We start from the raw sequence: 14,472 nt of genomic DNA, 5'->3' as shown, positions 1-14,472 counted from the left end.
TGGTGTCAGAAAATAATAAAATTCTTCTTCTTTTGAAACTTAACCTGAGAAATTTAAATTAAAGAATAGCTTGATATCTTTTCCAGTGGTTAATTGTTTGATATTGATATTTTCGTTTCATTGATTTTAAATAAATTGGTATTGACATCGGTTAATTTACGATATTGGCCAATTGATCATCACTAATAGTTTAAATAATTTCAATTAAACGGTTCAAAACCTTCAGGAAAAGCTTAGTTTTATAATGAATAAAATTCTAATTTTAAAGTAATAAATTAATTTACTGCCTTAGTGTAATTTATGCTGAAATAAAAAAATGCAATGAAAGAGGAAGTGACGTACATTTGGGTAAGTGTTTCGCGGGAGATTCAAATGTCGAATTGGTTTTAAGAAATAAGAGAATAATTTGAGATGGTGAAATGTTTGGCGGGAGATTCAAATGTCGATTTGGATTAAAGAAATAAGAGAATAATTTGAGATGGTGAAATGTTTGGCGGGAGATTCAAATGTCGATTTGGATTTGGGTTAGAGAATAAGGTTTTAAGCTCTCTTTCCTTATGGAACCAACCCGAATGTTTACATTTGGATTTGGGTATTTAATCATTGAAATTTTTAGAGAAGTGTCCCTGGATACATTTCAAGTGTTCTGCTTATTTCCGCTCTCGCGAATTTCCAGGAGGCTCAAAATATTTGACTCATTTCCGCCCCTTTTCAACCTTGTCTTGCTGTGATTGATTTTGTCGGTTTTATTTTAAGCAGGGACAGAAGTAAGATAACTTTGAGACACTTATAGGGGTCACTGCCTCACTGGACCAATGTCCTATAAATTGATTGGGTGTGCAAAATGTTCTGGTTGCTGGACCAGCTTGTTATTTAACTATTTACATTACTTAACTGGGGTTATAAGTCAGAAAATGTTCCGCCGAGACATTTTTTCGGAAACATTTCCGTATTTTTCCGCAAGCGATATTTCAGTTTAGTCCGGGTTTTTTTTTTCTGAAAATATTTATAATAATTACTGATTGCCTCAGTTTTTATTATATCTTTTAATTTCATAACAAGGATATATCACACCTATTTTAAAATTGTAAACTAATAAAATTAAAGATGAAACATTGCACTTCTTATCACTAATCTCTGCTAATTACTAAACAAATCTTCCGTAAACCCAGAAATAATTACCATTGCATAAGTTTTTTGAAATGTGCCTTGGTTAATATAACAGTGGGTGCCTCAAAACACTAGCAATGAGTACTCAAAATATACCAAATTACAAATGAAATAAATTTCTGGGTTGGTTTTTATTTTTGTTTCGAAAAATATTAAAACAAATACACTTACAAATTAGGCTTAAATCAGGTGAAATCTCGCTCAACAGAGACGCGCTCTCCCCAACTCAAGTTTCACAACTTAGGGTAGACGGCAGGTCACGTAGCTCACGCGAGGTCAACTTAATTTTTGAGACTTAAAAGCGCCCCTAGCGGAGAATCGTGGCGATTTAAAAGGTCCGGAAAAAAATAGAAAAATTGGCCTTGAATATCTCGTAGGTAGTGCTTATTGTTAAGTCTTTTACGACATACAGCTGTTATGGTACTTACAGAATACTTATGAGTAGATTGTTTGTTATGGTATACATGTATAGTTTTGTTGTTATGACATTAGTTTATTAGCGGTTATAGATATAAAATTTATAAGACAAATTAATGTTTTTCCAAAAACATCTTAATTAATTTATGATATATTCCTGACAAGAGAAAACGCCTTTGTGATAAAGCGCCAATAAGAGAAACCGCCTTTATGAGAAAGTTCTGTTTTGACAAAATCCGCTGTTTTGATATCAGCTATTTTGACATTGCTGTTTCGACTATCGCTGTTATGGAAGATTTTTTTTGACAATCGCTGTTCTGAGAAATCGCCGTTTCGCCACACGCTGAAATGGGAAACGCTATTCTGACAACCGCAAACCTACCTACAAACCATATATATACTTACTTGCATCGTATATTCACTTATGGTTCCAACATTCTCGGCCCACACGTTAAGGTATTTTACGAATCCCTTATCTCTGCACGTGCGGGTCTCATCTCGAACCTCGGTTCCCCCAGGAGAAAGTTGTCCATTTGTCGGACATGCTGTGCCCGCCTACTTTTTGGGGCTAGCTATTTTGAAAGGATACAGGTGGCGACGTACGGATTTGTCTTTGTTGTATATATTTTGTATTCTGTATTTTAGTTTCTTAAATAAAGTATTTTTTTGGTTTTGAATTCAAAGGGTTACGTTCTGTCAAAAAAAAGTTCCCTAGCATCGGAGATAAATTCTCCGCTTGCTAGGTATAATATAACCCTGTTTAATAAACTTAATCAGAAACTTTCCCGGGCGTGCGCGCGACAACGCACCAAAGTTTCATCCGAATCGGTCGTATTGTTTGGTAACGCTTAAAAGACAGACAAACCGACATTTATTTTTATACATATTCATTCGTTGTACGTCAATCGCGAGGAATCTATAGAGTTGCAGAAAGACAGGCAAAACTTGGAAATATGTAGTATGTATTCCTAACATTAACGAAAATTGTGGCTAGATTCCTTTTACAAGGCTGGTCAGTTGTATCTAAATTTCAACATCTGCTTATTTGTCATATTGAAAGAATGGCTACTTTATCCTTTCCTTGACTCGCCCTTAAATTTCAACAATACACTTTCGTTTCTTGGGTACGATTGCACCTACTAAAATATAAAACATGTTTATTATCTTTGTTCATAGAGGGGCTATGCACCGTTGAATAGTATTGCATAAGCAAACCGTGAAGTTAGCGCTTTCTTGAAAAAAATAAATAATTTACTCAATATATTTAAATTTTTCATAAATACATCAGTTAATTCAATTATTCTCTGAAAGTTAGTGATTTAATTAAAAAACTTTATGGTGCAGGCCATTTCAGGAAAGTGGTTATCCCCTTACCAAACAAACCGAAATTAATTCAATTTTTAATCACAGAGTTTTATTTATAAAATATTGGAAATACTTAATATATAAAAAATAAACTAAATTTAATTAATTATTTATATACTATAACTTGAAACTACAGATGGCGTTACTTTACGTTAAAAAATGTACATTTTTGGACAAGGGGTAATCCAGGGTCCCAGGGATCTTATAGATGAGAGGGATGTGAAGCGAAAAGAAAATTTGCTGGTGAAACAGGGGCGACATGCTCAGTAGGTTAAAACGGAGCACAATAAGGTATTGTTGTCAGTGGCATAACAATAGGGTGGCAGGACGGGCAAAATGTCACTGGCCTCGGCCGTGAGCCGAGGTAAGGTGAGGGAGAGCCCAGTCCGATGAATTTGCTACGGGCCTCTAACGGTACAGTTACGCCACTGCCTGTAGTTTTACTAACTTTGAATGTTAAACTATTGTTATTTTCTCATATTCAACATTTGCCCTTGATGGGGAAAAATGAAGAAGCGCGCATTTAGACTCTCGTTGAAAATAGCCTCTTCTATTGATTAGTATGATTTTACATGAAAATTTCACTGCTTCTAATCCCTCTCAAATATAAGATTTCTTGTTTGCCGTTTTTCACAGTATCAGATCTAGCGCCTACAGTTATTGTTCATTATTGGTGCCCTCGTACTCGGAAGTAGGACTGCATGGTTTTTTTTCCAAACTCGTAAGGGAGCGGGAAAGTTTCGCGTTTGGCAGACACTACAAAATATTTTTTAAACACTTTAATTTTTAATCATGGCTGAGAGAACAATGATCAGATATCTCCTGAATCTTTTCGAGAAGCAATCAATGTTCTTAGAAGCCCTCAGTTATATAACTTACTCGCTGCAGCCGCGTCGCCAGAAAGCCTTGAAAACCCAAGAGGACCTATTTTAGAAACGTGTAACACGGTTCAGCCGAACAATCCTTTTCGACGAACTAATCAACAGTTAGTAAGGCCTTCATTAGCTTTCGTTCATACTGAGATTAGAACCATGTTTCGATCAACTGGAGCCCCTGCAGTACCGGAAGGAAGAAATTCTCTTCATACGTCGTTTAATTTCATTGGATCACAAAGAAAAAGACCACATTCAAGGTAAAGTTCTGTCTTAAATAATAACGCTGTCTTATGGTAGAGCGATTTTACATCAAGAAATTATAACTTTGGGAATAGAAGGAGAGTAATGTTAGGGGCCGTTCATAAATTACGTCACGCGTCCACGGGGGAGGGGGATTTGGCTGAAGTGTGATGATTTGTGACTCAGGGGAGAGAGGGTGTATACGGAAACGTGACGTCACACCGAGTTTTGCCAAAGTTAAATGTACTATTTTTAAGGACGTGACCCTCTTAAAATAATAGCAACAGAAACACAAACACACAAGAAACCTTTGAAGGGCAAAGTTTTCCAATGGCTATTTCATTTTATCGCCCCAAAATTGTACATCAAAAAAGCGTACAGTTAATAAATAGTCTTTTTTTTTCAAAAAATTCCACATTTGATTAAATTCCACATTTGGTTTTCTTCAAAATATTTTGGCTAGTTGAATTTGAGGGGGGGGGGAAGATGTTTGTTATGTAATTTTAGGGGGCGGGTTCAGATACATGCGACGATGTGTGAAAAAGGGGGAGAGCGGGTAAAAAAAACGGTTTGGTCCCGATTCGCCGCTATTCATTTCGCCGCCGCGCCAATTCGCCTCCAAAAAAAGTCTCAGTTCGCCGCCAACTGGACAAGCGTCTTGTCGAGCTCAAGTTAAGATTTGAAAATTCAGATTTAACTTGGATTGAATATCTAAACGCGGCTAGTCATCTTGTAAAACATTAGTATTTTACCTTTGGTTTTACATTTATGTCAAAATGAAGTTTTTTAAGAATATGGTATATTAGAAAATCTCATCTTAATAAGTCGGCGAAATGAGTCCCGTTTGGCGGCGAAATGAAAAGCGGCGAATCGGAACTTCTTGGCGGCGAAATGAAAAGCGGCGAATCGGGACCGGACCAAAAAAACTGATTTTTTACGTGACTTAATTTGTGAACAGCCCCTTACCTTACTCAACTTTAATAAATGTAGCAGTACATGGCGAATTCATTTTGAAAAAGTTAAAATATATAAGCCTTTAAAACAAAATGATTTGCAACTGCGTCTTATGAGTCTAAAAAAAATTACATGAGGAATTTTCAACGTTGGCTTAAATTCGAAACAATTACGTTTAGATGGTTCATTCCGTAAAAAATAAATTAATTTAATAAAATATTAACTATTGTTTTGGGGGAACTTCTTCGTCAGTGAGTTGGTGGTTTTTGAGTGCACTCATTTAACCTTTTTGCGATGTCTCATTTAACGCCAGTCGCGCCGCCAGCAGTAGGCACGTGCCTACGTTGGAAAATTTTGGCCTACTTGAGGGGCCTCCAAATTTTTAATAACGTGCCTATAGAGGCCTTCAAATGAAATTTTATTTCTTACTTTAACAGCAATTACTTTATGTACTTTCATAGTTTATATTTCTATCTGTAAAAATCTAACACAACATCTCACACCTGTTTGACATATTCGCTACACTATGCTTTTGTAATGTACAAGAGAGCATTTTCAAAACCCGTTTTCTTTATATTCTAAAGAACAAGATCCCCCCTCTAAAGTGTTGACCGTTGACCCCCAGGTCTCTTGTGACCCCGTCTCTTGTATAGAAACTAGAAAGGACACGAGTTGGAAATTCCCCTCCCAACCTAAAAACGGTAGGCGGCATGCGTCGCGGAGAGGAATAAAAATTTCCAACTGTAAACACACCACGATTACACTAGAGTAACTTTTTAGGTGCTTCACGGAAACGAAAGATAATCCCTGATAAGAGACTTCAAGACAGTGTAATTATTGACTAAATTTATAAGAAGGGTCGCAAGGACACGGTTGCCAAAAACTTCGTAGTCTTAATAATCTCACTAAAAAAGGAAATACTGAAATCTAATCGTTAAATCTATTATATTCCTCAAAATCCTGAAATACATTAAAAAATTATGCATGATAAATTTTCAAAACAAAAGGGAGGGTGGGGGCCTGTAGATCATGCTGTGCCTACGCGAGAAATAATCCTGGCGGCGCTACTGTTTAACGCAAGTCATTTAATCGTAAAAGAGGCCAAATGAAAGGAACAAGAAAAGCATTTATCAAATAAATGAATAAATTTTAACTTCTGCAGAGAGATTTTAAATTTATACATAGTTTTCTGTGATGTGTTGCCAGTCATTTGTGAGTTCAATTGAACCACAGCTAGTCTACAACAGAATTAAAGGCAGCAGTTTGGTTTGGTTTTCCTCAGACACTGGGAACTGGGATCATGCTGAAAAGCACTCACAAGGTACTGGCAACCCTGAAATGAAGTTAAGGCTGAGACAAAAGGGGAGAAAATTTATCAAGCCCGTTTAGTGGAAACAATGTGTTGATCAAATGAACCCTGTAACATGTGTATTTGTTTTAAGGAAATGTTGGAAATTCTTGAATGTTCTTGTTTAGCTGATCACGAAATTCAGTGTCTCGTAGTTTTGTTATGAAGCTCACAAAAGGGTGATCCAAATTAATTAATTTAATGAATTCGCCAAATACTGAAAAATTCCTTTTATTTAAAGGGACTACCAAGTAGTCAACGGGGGTTGGGCTTATTTTTAAAAAACATCACTGCGTGTTGTATGTAGGGGAAAAATTGGTTTGCGAATGCAAAAAGCACTGTGGTCGCGTCTTCCAAAACTGGTTTTTGCCCCCTGCATACCACGTGCAGTGGAGTAAGCAGTGTACCCGAACCACTAAATAAATCGGTAAAAATCGGGCGCTTTTCGATTTTTTTGTTTCTTTGCTTGAGATAAAACGCGCCATTATTGGTTTCAGCAGGAATTAATAGAAAACAGCACTAGCCATAGAAGCTACCTCCGAATGATCCGACACATAGTGGGTGTGCACTAAGCTCTGGCAGACACGTCATATAATTATAAAATAATAAACAACGCAAAGGCTTAGTGTGGACATCCCTTCGTTAGAAAAAGCAGTTATTATTATTATCCGAGGGGCAGTTCACTTGGTTCCAGGGTGCGTGTTTAATCAGCATTTAACGAATATAATAATTTAATCATGATTTAATCAATGCACAGAGAAAGGCAGGGATAATCCTTTTAATCCGATTTAATCATGCGGAGGGGCATATTTAATCATGGAAGTGACCTGCCCCTCGTTATTATCTACTATATATTTCCAAGTGTCTGTCTGTCTGTCTGCAGCTCTATAGGCGTCCACGCGCTTTGTCTTACGACGCTAAAAAATGGCTATTATTACGTAAAATCATCAGATCTACAAAAATTTAAATTTTTAACCCTCGACCCCCCCCTTACTCCCCCTCCCCCTTTTGATTTTCCTTAGCGATCGACTATTTTATATTATTTTTATTCGCGTAGACCCAATTCAAAAATATATCTCAGCTACGCCCAGCCGATGGGGGGGGGGAGACAAAAGAAGGAACTTGGGTTTTAAAGCCACGTAACTCCTCGCGTGTATCTAACGGAGAGGCACCCCGCTTGTTATATTATATTCCTAAGTGCTGTTTCCTATAAATTCCTAGTTTTAGTTCGTTCAATTCTTATGTTAATTTTTAAGTCATGTTGTTACAAAAACCAAGGATGATGGGGGAGGATGCGAAGTCTGGGAAAAACGGGCGCGCTAACTATGGAACAGCTCAGAATCCGGTTAGACTAAATGGCCGGTTGTCAACGTCAGACCTTTTTCAGAATATTCCTCCCCCATTTCCATGATATTTCGCTAATTCGAATCCTCCCCCATCGTCCTTGCAAAAACTGCTCCGGCCGTTATTTTATTTTTAAAGAGCAGTGGAATTTTTAAAATATTTTTTAATATGAACTGTTGCACAAGAAAAGCACAAGGTTTTCATCCTCCCTTTAAATAAATAATAAATATATACTCAGCTAATCTTTGTTTTATGTATGTAGGCCAAGACAACCCAAAGCACCCAAGGATCAGCATCCTGTTTTTTTAAGAACATAGTACTGCTCCCAGATAAAAGTTTTAAAAGCGTTCCAAGAGGTTCCATAAAAACATCTTTGAAAAATGATGGATTTGTTCTATCATAAGTTAATAATGCCTCTAAGTACACAAATACGGGTTAAAACTGGGCATCTTCTGCAGGCTTCTGTGACGTCAGAACTCGTATAGCGCTAAGATCCGAAGAGAGAATATTTTGAAATTTCTGTCACGGTGCAGCCACCAAGCGGTCGAGACGAAAAAAAATCATCCAGTGGAATAAAGGAGATTTTTACGTTTCGTATAGGCAGGCACTGGGGGGGGAACGAATTTTACTTGAGCAACCCCAAATCCCTCTCTCTCGGCGGTTTCAGTCCTGAAACATTCTAAAAGGGATAAAAGAAACGCTAGGCTAGGCGGTACAATTTTGTATTGAAGTTGAGGTGATAAATGATACGGAGAGAGTATAGGGTTTCATTAAAGGGAGCCAGACAAACACTATTGCCATAGAAGTGGAAGCGATTTGTGTACTTAGAGGCATAATTAACTTATGGTACTATACAATCAAGAGCTAAGGAAAGAATGGAGTGAAAATGTACTTCAAAATGAGATAATTGAGCGATTTGGAGACAAAATTACTAAAAACACGGAGTAAGTGTTAGCTTATCACATATACGATGGAGTATGAGTTTGTACCCACCCATGAGGGTTGGGCCCTTTTCATTTAACACAACAATTAATTTCGGGGATAATTTAAGCGACCTTCGCAATTTTGTCCTGCAGTATCCTTTTATCACAACTTTTCTTCAAGTAGACAATCAAAAGAGATGGAAAAAGCGCGTAACAGTCTAAGGGAAACCCACAATTTAAGAATCATACATTAAAGTTGTCCACAATTTATAAAGTTAATTTCTTCGGAGGACCCACAATTTAAGGATCAGACCTTAGAGGAATCGCCAATGGTTTTTCGGAAAATTTATTTGATTTGTTACAAACACCATGAATATATAAGAAAAATTTCGTTAGTGAGTACTTGATGTTTCTCCCCTCGAAACTGTTGCTTGATTTTCAATAATCATGGCCAAAATGGAGGGTGAATAGTAAAATCAAGTGAATTCTTATCGATTCTTCTATTAATTATATGAGCTATTTGCATAGTTAATCATTACGGAAATATCTCCGAATGATTAGAAAAATCAAAGTAGATTCAGATTTCACTGTTAAATTAAACGCAGCTCCTACGACCAATCGTGTAACACCCCGCCTTCCAGCGAACAAAATATTCGTGGCACGCGCCATGTGGAGGGCAATGTGATAAACACAAACGGGAGTGTTTCACGATTTGTTGTAGTCGCTGCGTTTATTTAACCAGCGAAATCTGAATCTAATTTCATTATTAAAATCATTCGGAGATATTTACGTTATGATTAACTACACAAATAGCTCATATAATTAATAGAAGAATCTATAAGAAATCACTTGATTTTCCTATTCACCCTCCATTTAAGGAATCCCAAAGTTAAAAAGCATAACTTAGGGCGATAGTCAATTTCAAGTCATACCTTAGTGGGATCCGCACTCCGATGTTTATAAATCGTTCTATATGGGGACCACTCAAAAAGTTTCAGGACATTTGAATAAGTATATACGAAGGTATTGCCCTAGAACAATAGTTTAATTAGTGTTTCGAAGAGCTGCACATTTTGAATTTTAACCTTTCATTTGAGTTTTTCGGTGGTGTGTTTTAAACCATACATTAGAAACATGGAAAATGTTTTCAGTTGTTAATGACAACGCTATTTAATTTTTCTAGAATTCAGTTTTTGAAGGCTTCTGGGTGTTCCCTCGTCACACCTAATGTCTCCTGGTATTACTTTAACTGGTCATGTTGTACATCGAGTCTGGGGAAAAGGGATTCTTTATATACGACCCAGAAACGATTCCGATGAATCGGATACCGATTGCGAAGTAATTAGCGAAGACTCCACTGTTATGACTAATGTTGAGCTTCCAATTGGTAATTCATTAAAGATTTGTGAGAATAATGAAAAGTCTAATAAACTAACTCTTTTAGTTGATAACCACGTAACCAGAACCTGTAGAAGTAATGAATCAGAACCTGAATTTAGAAGCAACGAAGAAGCAACTATTTTAAGTTCGAGGGTGTCTGAAGTTACCACGAGTGCAATTTGCGGATTAGTAACTCCTTTGTCTTCGCGAATCGAAACGTTACCTACGAGATCCAATGATAATGCACAAATTGAATCTACTCCAAATAACGATGCCTTTTCTTTTTTTGAAACTGATGATAATACTGAATTTGCGAACTTAGATGAGGAAATTAATGAAATATCTGAAAAAGTTCCAACTACCTTACAAGAAATAATTTCTAAATTGTCTTCCAAACTAACTACTGGGAAGGTTAACGAAATTAATGTAATAAGAAAGGATGTAATGGATGGAGCGTTTCGTGCGTTCTCAAGGAAAAGTTTCGACCCTCGATCTAGGATGTACATTATATTCTCAGATGAGTTTGAACAGATAGAGGGAGGTCTAGATTTAGGAGGTCCATAAAGGGAGTTTTTTCGACTATTGATAAAACAAGTGATGAGCAGCATGGTTTTTGAAGGTCCAGTTGAAGCCCGAACCATTGCTATGCACAATCAAGCCATTATTGATAACAAGTATTACATGGCAGGTCTTACTATAGCACTTTCCATTGTTCACGGTGGCCCTGGCCCATGTTGCTTATCGCCTTTATTTTTCAAATGTCTGTACAAAGATCCTAACACCATTAGTGTCTCTCCACATAGCATTGTTGATAGACAGTGGCGAGATAGGGTTTTGAAACTTAGTAATTCAGAAAACCTTGTCGAAGTCGATGCAGCTGTTGAAAATCTAAGTGACATCTTACAACTTGGAGGAATAAATCCGTCCTTAATTCATCTTTCGCAAAAAGAGGATATAGTCAAACAAATAACAAACTACATTTTACTGGTTAGGAACGAGTCAAACCTGGCTAAGTTTAAAGATGGATTAGCAGTACTAGGTGTATTAGATAAGATTTGTCAGTTTCCGGAACTGTTTGCACCAATCATGATTTATGATGGAACAGTGGCACTAACTCGAAGCAAGATAAATTTGATTTTTAAAATTAATTCGTCAGAACCTGGTAGCAACTGATTTGAGGCAGAAACTGTTGCTCTGGCATTTTGGAGAGATTTACTAATAGATTTAGAAGAAGGTGATGCTAAAATTGGACTAGAAGAAATATTAATATTTGCAACTGGGGCTGATAAAGAGCCTCCTATGGGATTTTCCCCTCAACCAATAATTGGATTCTTGCACGAAAACGTTCCTGGTACTGACAAAAGTAGCATGTTTCCCGCATCAAACACTTGTGCGCTTACATTGTACCTCCCTGTAGTCAACACAACTTATTCTGAATTTAAAAAAAATATGATAGATGGAGTAATTCTGGGTAACACGAATTTTGGCCGGCCATAGTTCTGTTAATGGGAGGGTGAGGATGTAAAGAAAGTGAATTTTAATCTATTCTTCTACTAATTATAAGACCTATCCGCGTAGTTAATCATTCGTGATATATCTCCAAATGTTTTTAAAAATCCAAATAGATTCAGATTCCAGTGATAAATTAATCGTAGAATATCCGACCAATCACGTAACGAACTGCCTTCCAGCGAACAAATTAATCGTGGCACGTGCTATGGAGAGTGCAATTATGGCGCCACATAGAGCTTGCCACTAGTATTTTGTTTGCTGGAAGGCAGGCCGTTACGCGATAGGTCGGAGATTAATTCTTCGATTAATTTGTCAATAAAATCTGAATATATTTTGATTTTTAAAAACATTCAAAGATATTTCCCGAACGATTAACTATGCAGACAGGTCTTATATTTAGTAACCATCCGGGTACACTGGTTATGAAACAGCTAGTGAGCTATTTTTAAAGCTGTACGCCTTGTTTTTTATGAAACACTGTAACCATTTTTAAATATGTTTATGAAACACTGTAACCATTTTTAAATATGTTTATGAAACAAAAAAAAAACATTTATATAAAAGTTCGGTTTACTGTTAATGAGTATATCCAACCTATTGCGTTTCTGAGTAAGTTAACACTTGACTTTCTTAGAACGGATTGCTTCACTGAAAATAAAAGCGATCATTTGTATCAATTGGTGTGGCTCGAAGTGTAGGTTAATGTCATTTAAAGAATGCACCTCTCTAAAAATGCTTCACTTATAAAAACGATTACTTCAAACTAAATTTATATAAGCTTTATTCTAATGTACTTCTATGAAAATGCTTTTATTAATCATTTAAATCATGCAATTAATAGTTAAACCTATGATTTGTAGTGTGGTTTAGTAATATTTAAAAAAAGCTTTGAAGCTTAGCCGAAATCAATTAAAACTGTGAATTTATCTTTTCAAATAAAGTTAAATTATAGTGTTATTTTCCAATTTCTACAAAGAATTTAACTTTAAATTCCGGCCTATTTAGAGTGGAATTGTAATGCATATACATACTGTTTTTTTAGGACTGCGCAACAAAACTACTTTTTATGCCATTAGTTTATGGGATAATAAAGATTAAATATGATGTTTTTCAAAATCACTGTTGTCTCGTTTCGTTGAATTAAAGAATTTGAAAAAATATTTTACTTATGTATCCATCAAAAAGAAACTAAATTATTTAGAGTTGCTAAAAAATATAATTAGATTTTCATTATTTGCAATTTTTAACTTTGACATTTAGGGTCTTCTCTTGGAAAGTTTAAAAAAAAATCATATAGAGATTTGGCGTCACAACACATGTGCATTGCTTTTGAAATATTATCAATAAATTTATCCGGTTATCCCAAGTGATAACTTGTAAAGGGATAATTTCAATCTCACGCGCTTCTATGAGTGCGAGATTGAAATGGTAGAAAAGAGATTTTAGTCTTGAAAACTAAAAAACACAAGGTTGGTCTCACGATTCTGCTCCTGCTAATATAAATCCAGAGCAGAAAATATGAACATTAACGTTTTTAATTATCACGAGCGTGATAACTTAACACTGACTTAACACATGTCGTTCATATAATATCTAACGAAAAATGTCGCGCCATCATTTTTCCCCCGTTTTTCTAATTAGCACGAGCAGAATCCCGAGAGCAACGCCGCTATTTGTTCAAGGTTTGATGACAAATAAGTCTTTTCGACTATCTCAATCTCGAACTCATTGAAGCACTATTGACGCGTAACTTTGACACTAACCCTTTAATCGCTCGCAATAACTCGATAAAAAGTTACAAAATGATCCCTAAGTCATTTATTGTTGAACAAATGACAAAACATTTAAGAAATGAGTGATTCCATGATTTTCATCATCAGAAAGTGGATCAATTGGGATATCAAAAGGGGGTTGATATTGATTCTCGGGTATAATTATATTATTTTGAGTTTCTATTGAACTAAAATGGTTGTCGTCATCAATACCGTAGAGTGATGGATTAGCAAAATATTCTTCATTTTCTTCATTCCTCCGAATTTCGTCCAATCGATTTAGAGACCAAAGCTGTAGTGGAGTTGACCGGTGTTCAGTTCTTAGCGAATGGTGATTCCATTCCGTTTGAAAAAATTCGTACGATCTTCTTAATCGAGGCAGGAAAACGAAGTGTAAACAAAAAATGTGAATTTCGTTTGTTTGGTGCAAAATTCCAATGTCCTGCATATGTTGAAATAGGGCTTTATAGTATGCAGATACCACGCGATTTACTTCAGACCACAGCCTTTCAATTCTTGTGTTGTGCACACTTAATCCAGTTATAAAGCTTCCTCTATTTAAACCACGGTTAGTCAACATAAACCTTGCCACATCGACGTTTTCGACACCCATATCACCACGCAAACGAGATGGCAAAACCAAAATTTCCGACACTTTCAACGAATAAACCCAAAACAGTATCAGCTCTATTGTTTGTCGCGCAATGTAAGTGCAACAAGTACCTACTAAAACCGTCTATTAAGTCGTGGAAAACAAAACGCCAACTTATTAATTTGTGGTTGCTGTCCATGTGCCTAAAATAAAATTTTAACCGCTTTATTTATAGCATAGGCATCATAGCACTAGAAGTATGACAAGAAAGGTAAATAAGAATTGATGAAATGATAGTACTTGGTGTTTAATTTTTTAGATAGTTTAACTTTAAAAGTACTTGAAAATATGAAAATTATAGCCAGGAATATATGGAAATAGAAGCTGGAAAAAATATCAGCTAGATATTTATTTCATCTTTTTCCATCTACTCCTGTTGAGACTAATAAGTGAATTTTCTTAAATGAAAATTAAACGTTGAAGTTATTGTAATTTTTACACTTGTGTTTCGATATATATATGGTAGTATAGTAGAAAACATCATTAAACGAATAATGAAGAATAATTTGTTTTTAACCGA

At 35.9% G+C, this 14,472-nt stretch overlaps 2 protein-coding genes across 3 annotated transcripts; both read left to right on the top strand.

Moving 5' to 3' along the window:
- Positions 1-3,623: 3,623 nt before the first annotated feature.
- On the top strand, positions 3,624-10,593 carry LOC149651889 (uncharacterized). 2 transcript variants are annotated; one of them, XM_089848981.1, is made up of 4 exons: positions 3,624-4,084; positions 7,976-8,657; positions 9,820-10,023; positions 10,081-10,593. In XM_089848981.1, exons 3-4 carry the CDS (start codon positions 9,864-9,866, stop codon positions 10,578-10,580), a joined length of 660 nt encoding a protein of 219 aa, XP_089705107.1. In that variant the 5' UTR covers positions 3,624-4,084; positions 7,976-8,657; positions 9,820-9,863; the 3' UTR covers positions 10,581-10,593. The 2 variants fall into 2 exon arrangements, with proteins under 2 accessions (XP_089705107.1, XP_089705108.1); XM_089848982.1 differs by lacking the exon at positions 3,624-4,084 and having other exon boundaries at positions 7,479-8,657.
- A 29-nt stretch (positions 10,594-10,622) lies between these two features.
- On the top strand, positions 10,623-13,226 carry LOC149651888 (G2/M phase-specific E3 ubiquitin-protein ligase-like). Its single transcript, XM_089846990.1, has 3 exons — positions 10,623-11,136; positions 11,200-11,477; positions 13,170-13,226. The coding sequence occupies exons 1-3, from the start codon at positions 10,623-10,625 to the stop codon at positions 13,224-13,226; spliced, it is 849 nt and encodes a 282-aa protein (XP_089703116.1).
- Positions 13,227-14,472: the final 1,246 nt, after the last annotated feature.

The sequence above is a fragment of the Phalangium opilio genome, unplaced genomic scaffold (genome assembly GCF_054372755.1).
Source record: "Phalangium opilio isolate 3A_F unplaced genomic scaffold, DU_Popi_V2 ptg000082l_1, whole genome shotgun sequence".
Taxonomy (NCBI): Eukaryota; Metazoa; Arthropoda; class Arachnida; order Opiliones; family Phalangiidae; genus Phalangium; species Phalangium opilio.
This window is presented reverse-complemented; position numbering and strand designations above follow the sequence as displayed.